At 47.8% G+C, this 12,655-nt stretch overlaps 1 protein-coding gene across 3 annotated transcripts in view; it reads right to left on the reverse strand.

Annotated features, from left to right (window-relative positions):
• Window positions 1-490: 490 nt before the first annotated feature.
• LOC134949356 (homeobox protein meis3) overlaps window positions 491-12,655 on the reverse strand; it is a 53,364-nt gene continuing 41,199 nt past the window's right edge. For 2 of the 3 annotated variants that reach the window (XM_063937873.1, XM_063937872.1), the window contains exon 13: window positions 2,575-2,663. Coding sequence is in view for 1 of the 3 variants with exons in the window: in XM_063937871.1 (XP_063793941.1) it covers window positions 2,401-2,663 (263 nt within the window). In the remaining 2 variants the exon portion in view is untranslated. Of the gene's footprint in view, window positions 2,664-12,655 lie in introns of all 3 variants that reach the window. The other variant, XM_063937871.1, reaches the window with a different exon arrangement.

Here is a 12,655-nt window from a genome sequence, read left to right on the forward strand (position 1 = left end):
CCCGTTCTCGCCGACTAAACAGGTTGAATTGTCGGGAGAACGGGCATTCTCCGACATAACTCCCCGGCGCGAGGCAGCACTTTTGTCGGGTTTCTTCTCTCATCCCCCGGGGATGAGAGAAGAATTCCCGACAATTACGGGTCACTAGCAGCTGAATTGAATAGCGTTGGGAGCTAATTCCCGGCGCTATTCTTAAGTTGCCGAATAGAATTGACCCCATTGTGTCCTGCTCGAAATGGGGGATGTAGATTTTATATGGTTACGTATGAAAACTTTGTATGAGAAATTTCTTCCAAAAAGTGACATTATCTAGTTTTACACCTAGGGGGGCATTTATCAAAACATGGAGAGAGATAAAGCACTAACCAATAGCTTCTAAAGGGGGGTACTGACGGGAGAGATGTGTGCTGAGCGATCTTAACACAGACCGCTCAGCACACATCTCTCTCCCCACTCAGCACAGCGCGATGTGCTGAGCGAGGGGGGGGTGCTCACTTCACACAGCGCTGAAGTGAGCGACCCGCTAGATTGAGCCTGCATGCAGCTCAATCTAGAACCCGCGATAGCGATGTGCGGGGCCGTGCATCGCTATCGCTGGGGGGCATACACACGGCAGATCCATGCTTAATATCTAAGCAATCCAGTCAGATTGCTTAGATTTTAAACACGAATTTCTCCGTGTGTACCCCTCTTAACTCTCATTTTACAGGCTGTGGAGCAGATTTATTAGACCTTGAGAAGTGATAAGGTGGAAGGTGATAAAGCACCAGCCAATCGGCTCCTACCTTCCATGTTACAGGCTGGGTTTGAAAAATGACAGGAGCTGATTGGCTGGTGCTTTATCACCTCCCACATTATCACTTCACCAGGCTTAATTAATCTGCCCCGGTGTTTGAAAAATGACACAAGCTGATTGGTTAGTACTTTATCTCTATGCTTTGATAAATTCCCCCCTTAGTTTTCATTTTGGCCTAATGTAAAAAAGAAGACAGCGAAAGAGATATAGAACATAAGGACGGAAGTGACCACAGTCAGGGAGTGATATTCATCTTATTTACCCACTGAGACCCTTATTAGTGCATAGGATATATGACAGGCCATGTCTGAGGACACCACGCAAATAAAGGGGGTCATTCCGAGTTTATCGCTCGCTAGCAGTTTTTAGCAGCCGTGCAAACGCATAGTCGCCACCCACGGGGGAGTGTATTTTCGCATTTGCAGGAGTGCGAACGCCTGTGCAGCAGAGCGCCTGCAAACACATTTTGTGCAAAACAAGACCAGCCCTGTAGTTACTTATCCTGTGCGATGATTGCTGCGACGAGTGACACTGTAATGACGTCAGATACCCGCCCAGCAAACGCCCGGCCACGCCTGCGTTTTTCCAAACACTCCCAGAAAACGGTCAGTCGACACCCATAAACACCCTCTTTCTGTCAATCTCTTTGCATTCGGCTGTGCGATTGGAATCGTCGCTAGAACCAGTGCAAAACCACAATGGACTTCGTACTCGTACGACACGCGTGCACATTGCAGTGCGTGTGCAGATTAGCCGTTTTTTGTCACTGATCGCTACGCAGCGTACAACGGCAGCTAGCGATCAACTCGGAATGACCCCCCCCAAACCTCTATAATCCAGCCAACTAATGGCAGCACGTGTTTGTTAGCTGCAGGATGGACAATTGATCTCATAAACCGATATTAGGACATCTGGATTGTGCAGTGTAGACTGTGAAATAAAAAATAAAATAAAAAACTGAAAAAATTCCTCTACGGACCCTGAAGTTTATGGGTGCTATAAATATTTATACAATTATATATATACATCCACAGTGGAAATTTTTTTCAAGTTCTTTTGCTTTATCATAAAAAACAAGTAAAACAATACACTTCTCAACCCAAATAATTATAATATTAATAATAAAAAAAAATGTACAAGTTAACTTAGTCCCTGCTGCGAGTGATGGCATGAAAATTAAAATAAAATGAAAACGAACGAATGATCTTGCGCTTCAGTTCACGTCCGTATATTCGAGTCCCGTGTTGGTCCATCCAAAAGGAAGGGGATTGTGGGAAAGGAGGATGTGCGAGAAAAAACAAAACCCTGAAAAAAACAAAAAAACAGGAGTGGTGTCCTTGCGCCAAGTGTCAGCTCTTCATTTCACATTGCGACAAATCCAGGAAGACGGTAGTGGGGTTTGTTTATACCATTGTGTATCCCTGCTTTTTTCCATTCGTTTCTTCATTGCAGCCAGTCCTTAGCCAGAGGGCAATTGTTAAAATTCTCCTCCGAAGGTCAGCAAATCCGACTGAACAAATCCCCAATTTTAAAGACAACGTTTATTTGGAAGCTGGAGGAATAGATAAGAATGAAATGAACCTGACACCTGGTTTGGCTGAATGTTAGTGAGCGTGAATATCTATGTTTTGACCGTTCAGAAGTGCATCTGCTGGGCTCTGCGCTGACACCAGGTGGTGAGGGGAGGCGCCTGCGGGCAAGATCATAGAGGCGTGGTGGGAGTGCCCTGGGAGGTAGGAGTGTAAAGACGGTCCGTGACGGAGGCCGGCAGGGTGCGGGGCCATTGCGGGCGTGTAACCGGACGGTGGAAATCCCATGGCCATAGAGCTGGGGGCTGCAGTGTAATCCCCTGGGATTCCTTGGAAGCCTGTAAAGAAAACGAAATTGTCAGCTCTTCAGCTAGATATGACTGTATCTATGTACTCTGTAACAACACAAGCATGTGCGCTGTAATGGGGGGGGAATGATTTATTCACAGGAAACTTTTTGTAAACTTATTTTCAATTTAGGGACCTGGTTCTGTGATGGGAGCAAAACCAAAAAGAGCAGGTACAGTAACTTCACCTGGACAAAACCATGTTGCGCTGCAGGTGGGGGCAGATTTAAAACGTGCAGCAAGATTTAGATTTGACAGGGGCGTATCCAAACTCAAATCTAAATTGCAGTGTAAGAATAAAGCTGCCCAGCATCTGGGGGCTACATGCAAAAGCAGCCATTATTTACCCTGCATGCATAAACAATAAAAAAATATTTGCTCCCCTTGCGTTGCAACATGGCTGTTTTTTGCTTTGCTCCGAACTAAGAATCGCCCCCTAAGTCAGGTGTTGAAATCATCATCCACATATTGTATGTCTATAATTAGTGGTCAGTGTTGTAATTGTGGGTACTTGGCAGAGTACAATATTATTTATCAAAGTATACTTCGTCTTTATTGCTTGCAAACAATCATGCAATCAATAAGTCAATAGAATGTTAGATTATTATTTTTTTAAATCAACTTATAAAAAGTCCTGGAGAAAGGATGGGATTTGTGAGTGATGTAAAACCGTCCCAAAGTAACTAACAAATAGATATTGTGTGTTTCTCATTCATATCATGCAGTCAGATCGCCCTGCTCCCTCTACCATGCAATTACACCGTGTGCCATCACAACATTCCAGAGGGGGGATTTTTGGAACTCCCCAGTTCGAGAACGATCTCCCTTTATGCTAAAAAAAATCCCCTTCCTAAGCCCCTGAAATCCTGCATCTGACACTAGCCGGAGCCTAGAGAAATGCAGAAACACAGGAGCAGCCCTATAATGAGGTGATCATCTAGGGTAATTTATCTTCTCCCATCTCCTAGGTGTCAGCACTAAAATATATGTTAAATTAGACATGGAAGCGGTTTTCTTTCTTGGCTCAGTGCTGGCGGATTCCTCTCTCTCTGCCACATTTACAGATTGTTCAAGTGTAGAAAGGATGATAAACCCGGCACAATGTCGGCCTTCCCTGCAGCTGTCAGAGAGGGTTAATAATATCCCTCATTTATAAAATGAAATACTTCCCGCTGCAGCGCAGTGCACCCTCCGCTGACCCATGATAAAGCGCCGCTCGGAAGCAGAGAATTCTACATACCTGCGCAGTCACTGCGATTCGACATGCCAGCACAGACGGAGTATTTAGTTTGCTGCCTATCAATTAGCTCCTGCTGGGGTCTTGTGTCCTCATCTTCTGTGGCTAATTCTCCCTCGCAGCCCCACCCCCATCCCCTTGCTTAACTGAGACGCTAGGAGGACACCCAGACGCCCCCCCTCTCCCTCGTACCTCCCATCCGCTGATCTCGGCAGCTAGTGGCTGCTTCAGCCAAGGATACCCCCCCCAACCCTAGTCACCTCCAGGAATACAGGTTTAGATTATCATGTTTCGTGCCTTTTATAATCTCTAGTGTTCCAGCCACTTCTTTTCCTCCGCACCTAATAACTATAAACACTGACCTCACAGGTGTGATGTATAAGTGGGTTTACCATACTATCCCTTTAAACCGGAACACTTATAAAATACACAGGTTCTGTGGCTGGATGACTTCAAGCCTGCATATCACCTGGTTTTAAGCAGCTAGAGAACCTGTGTAATTCATGAGTGTCCTGGTTTAAAGGGATAGTATGGTAAGCCTATGTATATATAGCTAACATTACCACACCACATGAACTAAGGGGTCATTAACCTAACTTAAAGGGTGGTGGAGGGCACATACTATAAAAAGCAGAGGAATCTGCTAAGGTTTTTAATGACACCATATTCTAATAAATCTTTATTCGGAATGTCAAATTTTTATGGCTTAAATAAACAAAAACAAAGTAAAAAGGGTGGAAAAATAAGAATTTACTCACCGGTAATTCTATTTCTCGTAGTCCGTAGTGGATGCTGGGAACTCCGAAAGGACCATGGGGAATAGCGGGCTCCGAAGGAGGCTGGGCACTCTAGAAAGATTTAGGACTACCTGGTGTGCACTGGCTCCTCCCACTATGACCCTCCTCCAAGCCTCAGTTAGGACACTGTGCCCGGACGAGCGTACACAATAAGGAAGGATTTTGAATCCCGGGTAAGACTCATACCAGCCACACCAATCACACCGTACAACTCGTGATATGAATCCCAGTTAACAGTATGAAACAACTGAGCCTCTCAACAGATGGCTCAACAATAACCCGATTTAGTTAACAATAACGGGATGGGCGCCCAGCATCCACTACGGACTACGAGAAATAGAATTACCGGTGAGTAAATTCTTATTTTCTCTAACGTCCTAGTGGATGCTGGGAACTCCGAAAGGACCATGGGGATTATACCAAAGCTCCCAAACGGGCGGGAGAGTGCGGATGACTCTACAGCACCGAATGAGAGAACTCCAGGTCCTCCTCAGCCAGGGTATCAAATTTGTAGAATTTTGCAAACGTGTTTGCCCCTGACCAAGTAGCTGCTCGGCAAAGTTGTAAAGCCGAGACCCCTCGGGCAGCCGCCCAAGATGAGCCCACCTTCCTAGTGGAATGGGCATTTACAGATTTTGGCTGTGGCAGGCCTGCCACAGAATGAGCAAGCTGAATTGTACTACAAGTCCAGCGAGCAATAGTCTGCTTAGAAGCAGGAGCACCCAGCTTGTTGGGTGCATACAGGATAAACAGCGAGTCAGATTTTCTGACTCCAGCCGTCCTGGAAACATATATTTTCAGGGCCCTGACAACGTCTAGCAACTTGGAGTCCTCCAAGTCCCTAGTAGCCACAGGCACCACAATAGGCTGGTTCAAGTGAAACGCTGACACCACCTTTGGGAGAAATTGGGGAAGAATCCTCAATTCTGCCCTATCCATATGGAAAATCAGATAAGGGCTTTTACATGATAAAGCCGCCAATTCTGACACACGCCTGGCTGAAGCCAAAGCCAATAACATGACCACTTTCCACGTGAGATATTTCAGATCCACGGTTTTTAGTGGCTCAAACCAATGTGATTTTAAGAAACTCAACATCACGTTGAGATCCCAAGGTGCCACAGGAGGCACAAATGGGGGCTGAATATGCAGCACTCCTTTCACAAATGTCTGAACTTCAGGTACTGAAGCTAGTTCTTTTTGAAAGAAAATCGACAGAGCCGAGATCTGTACTTTAATGGAGCCTAGTTTTAGGCCCATATTCACTCCCGCTTGCAGGAAATGCAGAAATCGACCTAGTTGAAATTCCTCTGTTGGGGCCTTTTCGGCCTCACACCATGCAACATACTTCCGCCATATGCGGTGATAATGATTTGCTGTAACCTCTTTTCTAGCTTTAATAAGCGTAGGAATGACTTCCTCCGGAATGCCCTTTTCCTTCAGGATCCGGCGTTCAACCGCCATGCCGTCAAACGCAGCCGCGGTAAGTCTTGGAACAGACAGGGCCCCTGCTGTAGCAGGTCTTGTCTGAGCGGCAGAGACCACGGGTCCTCTAAGATCATCTCTTGAAGTTCCGGGTACCACGCTCTTCTTGGCCAATCCGGAACCACGAGAATTGTGTTTACACCTCGCTTTCTTATTATTCTCAATACCTTTGGTATGAGAGGTAGAGGAGGGAACACAAACTGACTGGTACACCCACGGTGTCACTAGAGCGTCCACAGCTATCGCCTGAGGGTCTCTTGACCTGGCGCAATACCTCTCTAGTTTTTTGTTTAGGCGGGACGCCATCATATCCACCTGTGGACGACCCCACTGATTTACAATCATTTGGAAGACTTCTGGATGAAGTCCCCACTCTCCCGGGTGGAGGTCGTGCCTGCTGAGAAAGTCTGCTTCCCAGTTGTCCACTCCCGGGATGAACACTGCTGACAGTGCTAGTACATGATTTTCCGCCCATCGGAGAATCCTTGTGGCTTCTGCCATTGCCATCCTGCTTCTTGTGCCGCCCTGTCGATTCACATGGGCGACTGCCGTGATGTTGTCTGACTGGATCAGCACCGGCTGGTGTAGGAGCAGGGATTTTGCTTGACTTAGGGCATTGTAAATGGCCCTTAGTTCCAGAATATTTATGTGAAGGGAAGTCTCCTGACTTGACCATAGTCCTTGGAAGTTTCTTCCCTTTGTGACTGCCCCCCAGCCTCGTAGGCTGGCATCCGTGATCACCAGGACCCAGTCCTGTATGCCGAATCTGCGGCCCTCCAAAAGATGAGCACTCTGCAGCCACCACAGAAGAGACACCCTGGTTCTTGGGGACAGGGTTATCAAGCGATGCATCTGAAGATGCGATCCAGACCACTTTTCCAACAGGTCCCACTGAAAAATCCTGGCATGGAACCTGCCGAATGGAATTGCTTCGTAAGAAGCTACCATCTTTCCCAGGACCCGCGTGCAGTGATGCACCGATACCTGTTTTGGTTTTAGGAGGTCTCTGACTAGAGAAGACAACTCCCTTGCTTTCTCCTCCGGGAGAAACACTTTTTTCTGGACTGTGTCCAGAATCATTCCCAGGAACATTAGACGTGTCGTCGGGACCAGCTGTGACTTTGGGATATTCAGAATCCAGCCGTGCTGGCGCAGCACTTCCTGAGATAGTGCTACTCCCACTAACAACTGTTCCTTGGATCGTGCCTTTATTAGGAGATCGTCCAAGTATGGGATAATTAAAACTCCCTTTTTTCGAAGGAGTATCATTTCCGCCATAACCTTGGTAAATACCCTCGGTGCCGTGGAGAGTCCAAACGGCAGCGTCTGGAATTGGTAATGGCAATCGTGTACCACAAATCTGAGGTACTCCTGGTGAGGATGGTAAATGGGGACATGCAGGTAAGCATCCTTGATGTCCAGGGATACCATGTAATCCCCCTCCTCCAGGCTTGCAATAACCGCCCTGAGCGATTCCATCTTGAACTTGAATTTTTTTATGTATGTGTTCAAGGATTTCAAATTTAAAATGGGTCTCACCGAACCGTCCGGTTTCGCCACCACAAAAAGTGTGGAATAGTAACCCCGGCCTTGTTGAAGTAGGGGTACCTTGATTATCACCTGCTGGGAATACAGCTTGTGAATCGCTGCTAGCACCGCCTCCCTGTCTGAGGGAGCAATCGGCAAGGCAGATTTTAGGAACCGGTGGGGTGGAGCCGCCTCGAATTCCAGCTTGTACCCCTGAGATACTATTTGAAGGATCCAGGGATCCACCTGTGAGCGAGCTCACTGATCGCTGAATTTCATGAGGCGGGCCCCCACCGTACCTGGCTCCGCCTGTGGAGCCCCACCGTCATGCGGCGGACTTGGAAGAGGAAGCGGGGGAGGACTTTTGCTCCTGGGAACCTGCTGTTTGTTGCAGCCTTTTTCCCCTACCTCTGCCTCTAGAGAGAAAAGACCCTCCTTTTCCCCGCTTGTTTTTCTGGGTCCGAAAGGACTGAACCTGATAAAATGGCGCCTTCTTAGGCTGTGAGGGGACATGGGGTAAAAATGCTGACTTCCCAGACGTTGCTGTGGAAACTAGGTCGGAGAGACCATCCCCAAATAATTCCTCCCCCTTATAAGGCAAAACTTCCATGTGCCTTTTGGAATCTGCATCTCCAGTCCACTGGCGAGTCCATAAGCATCTCCTAGCAGAGATGGACAATGCACTTATTTTAGATGCCAGCCGGCAGACTTCCCTCTGTGCATCTCTCATATATAAGACTGAGTCTTTGATATGGTCAATTGTTAGCAGAATCGGGTCTCTGTCTAGTGTGTCAATATTTTCTGACAGTTTATCCGACCACGCAGCGGCAGCACTGCACATCCATGCTGACGCAATAGCTGGTCTAAGTATAATGCCTGAGTGTGTATATACAGACTTCAGGATCGCCTCCTGCTTTCTATCAGCAGGTTCCTTAAGGGCGGCCGTATCCTGAGACGGTAGTGCCACCTTTTTAGACAAACGTGTGAGCGCTTTATCCACTCTAGGAGGTGTTTCCCAACGTAACCTATCCTCTGGCGGGAAAGGGAACGCCATTAGTACCTTCTTAGGAATTACCAATTTCTTATCAGGGGAAGCCCACGCTTCTTCACACACTTCATTTAATTCATCTGACGGGGGAAAAACTACAGGTAGTTTTTTCTCCCCAAACATAATACCCTTTTTTGTGGTACCTGGATGTAAATCAGAGATATTTAACACCTCTTTCATTGCCTCAATCATGCAGTGAATGGCCTTCATGGGCATTAAATTTGACTCCTCGTCGTCGACACTGGTGTCAGTATCCGTGTCGACATCTACTTGTGCCATCTGAGATAGCGGGCGTTTCAGAGCCCCTGATGACTTTTGAGACACCTGGACAGGCACGAGCTGAGAACTCGGCTGTCCCGCAGTCGGCATGTCGTCAAATTTCTTATGTAATGAGTCTATACGTGCACTCATTTCTTTCCATAAGCACATCCACTCAGGTGTCTGCCCCCCAGGGGGTGACATCCCTTCTAAAGGCATCTGCTCCGCCTCCACCTCATTATCCTCATCAAACATGTCGACACAGCCGTACCGACACACTCCACACACACAGGGAATGCTCAATATAGAGGACAGGACCCACAAAAGCCCTTTGGGGGGACAGAGTGAGAGTATGCCAGCACACACCAGAGCGCTATATAAGGCAGGGACTAACTGAGTTATGTCCCTTATAGCTGCTTTTTAATATAAACTATATACTGCGCCAAATTAAATGCCCCCCCTCTCTCTTTTTTACCCTTTTCTGTAGAGTAGTCTGCAGGGGAGAGCCAGGGAGCTTCCTTCCAGCGGAACTGTGAGGGAAAAATGGCGCCCAGTGTGCTGAGGGAGATAGCTCCGCCCCTTTTCCGCGGCCTATTCTCCCGCTTTTTTCTGGATTCTGGCAGGGGTATTTACCTCATATATAGCCCCTGGGGCTATATATTGAGGTATTTTTGCCAGCCAAGGTGTTTTTATTGCTGCCTCAGGGCGCCCCCCCCAGCGCCCTGCACCCTCAGTGACCGGAGTGTGAAGTGTGAGAGGAGCAATGGCGCACAGCTGCAGTGCTGTGCGCTACCTTGGTGAAGACTGATGTCTTCATGCCGCCGATTTTACGGACCATCTTCTTGCTTCTGGCTCTGTAAGGGGGACGGCGGCGCGGCTCCGGGACCGAACATCAAGGCTGGGCCTGCGGTCGATCCCTCTGGAGCTAATGGTGTCCAGTAGCCTAAGAAGCCCAATCCGGCTGCAAGCAGGCGAGTTCGCTTCTTCTCCCCTTAGTCCCTCGCTGCAGTGAGCCTGTTGCCAGCAGGTCTCACTGAAAATAATAAACCTAAGACTATCTTTCTTCTAAGAGCTCAGGAGAGCCCCTAGTGTGCATCCAACCTCGGCCGGGCACAAAATCTAACTGAGGCTTGGAGGGTCATAGTGGGAGGAGCCAGTGCACACCAGGTAGTCCTAAATCTTTCTAGAGTGCCCAGCCTCCTTCGGAGCCCGCTATCCTCCATGGTCCTTTCGGAGTTCCCAGCATCCACTAGGACGTTAGAGAAATAAAAGTTTAACAACGTTCTCTATTTTATCTCCAACATTAATGTAAAGCGTTTTAGAAGTAGAAGATGCCAAGACGGGCAATCCTATAATAAGTAAATATTTCCTCGTATCGCAGGCTAATACTTATTTTGGTCTGGGACACGGCTCCGGTACTACTTGTAATGTCCTTCCAGCGTATATTTTCCCTTTTTTCTTTTTTTTGTTCCAAATCCACAAATGAAACTTAAGGCCCATACACACTATGCAATATCGTTCACAATCTGAACGATATTGCGAGTAATTCAGAGTTGATCGCAGCAGCAAATTTGTTAGCAGTTGGGCAAAACCATGTGCACTGCAGGGGAGGCAGACATAACATGTGCAGAGAGAGTTAGATTTAGGTGGGTTATATTGTTTCTGTGCAGGGTAAATACTAGAGATGAGCGGATTCGGTTTTACTCGGTTTTACTCGGTTCTCAAAACCGAATCTTATTGGCTATCCAAAACACGTGACATCCGTGAGCCAATAAGATTCGGTTTTGAGAACCGAGTAAAACCGAGTAAAACCGAATCCGCTCATCTCTAGTAAATACTGGCTGCTTTATTTTTACACTGCAATTTAGATTTCAGTTTTAACACACCCCACCCAAATCTAACTCTCTCTGCACATGTTATATCTCCCCCTCCCCCCCCCCCCCCTGCAGTGCACATGGTTTTGCCCAACAGCTAACAAATTTGCTGCTGCGATCAACTCTGAATTATCCCCCATTGTTCAGTCCTAAATGATATTGCATTATGTGTATGCATGATCCGACGTACGATGTGCGCTCCCGCAGGTCGCATGCAACGCCGTACGTCGGGCTGTATGCAGTCTTGATGAGGGGATATTGTGTGGTTTTGAACTCCAGTGCTCCTTAAGGTGGTCATTCCGAGTTGATCGCTAGCTGCATTTGTTCGCAGCGCAGCGATCAGGCTAAAAAACGGCAGTTCTGCACATACGTATGCGGCACAATGCGCACGCGCGACATACAGGCACAACGAACGATGCAGATTTGCACAGGGTCTAGCGATGCATTTCAGTTGCACTGCTTGCCGCAGAGTGATTGACGTGAAGTGGGTGTTTCTGGGTTCCAACTGACCGTTTTCAGGGAGTGTTCGGAAAAACGCAGGTGTGCCAGGGAAAACGCAGACATGGCTGGGCGAACGCTGAGTAGGTTTTGATCTACTCTGAAACTACACAAGAAATGTTTGCAGGCACTCTGCGATAAAAACGTTCGCACTTCTGCTAAGCTAAGATACACTCCCAGTGGGCGGCGGCGTAGCGTTTGCACGGCTGCTAAAATCTGCTAGCGAGCGATCAACTCGGAATGACCCCCTTTGTTTCTAGACATCGTTTGTAGTGTGTACACACGATCCGATCTGATATGATATCTTATACAATATCATACGATATTGTATCGTATGGGATCGCATAATGTGTACATAGCATTATATTCTCTCTGGACTCCGCATATTGGACCCTATTCAGTATGGATTGCAAATTCTGCTAAAAAGCAAAATTTACAATCCGTTCTTTTGCATGCTGAGGGCCGCCCATCGCAAGGCAAGGCCGCCAAGCATGCTACCCGCCGCCTGCCAACTGCGACCACTCTAATTGCGATCGCTCCATAATTAATGCGCGGTTGCAGGAACTAGGGAAGTCTCCTGCCGGAGCACCCTGGCTGCAAAGGCAGGAGTCCCGCCGCCATCTTTTAGTTCGGAGTGGCTGTTTGTGCCACTCCCCACAGCAGTCCGCGAACGCCCCCCCCCCCTGCCCCCCCAGAGAATCGACCACATTAACTGTGCGCACATGCGCTTGACGGGACCTGCGCGCCAATCTCAGAAATTTGTGGTCACATCGTGTTTGCGATGTGATCTGAATAAGGCCCATTTTTAGAGTTGTGGATGGTGCATAGCTGCAGGCATTGGCGGAGTCTGCCCGATGTTTTAGAGTAGTATTAATTTAAAAGGCAAAACCATGTGGTGTGGATATACTGGTAATGGCGGCACATCTCCATAGAGGTAAGCGGTAAGAAAAGCGAAGCTGCTCTGCTAATATTGCGGATAATGAAATTCTCCTGGAAGTGTCTAGAGACCCACAATAAAGCCCAGTGCTCGCAACTCTCCAATCCCCTCTCGCCCCTTTCCTCTAGTGCACTGGTCCCTGGCACACTGCTTGCTGAACCAGTAATTAGCCAAGCAGTCACTGCGGGTGGAGACCTCTCCGTTGCTAGCACCCAGTGACCCGATAGCCTGCATACAGTCTAGTCCCCAAAATGGCTGCCTCCCCTGTGATAGGGCCACTTTGCAATACTAAATATCAGATGGACAATTGGCGTTGTGTCAT

This window comes from Pseudophryne corroboree, chromosome 8, assembly GCF_028390025.1.
Source record: "Pseudophryne corroboree isolate aPseCor3 chromosome 8, aPseCor3.hap2, whole genome shotgun sequence".
Taxonomy (NCBI): Eukaryota; Metazoa; Chordata; class Amphibia; order Anura; family Myobatrachidae; genus Pseudophryne; species Pseudophryne corroboree.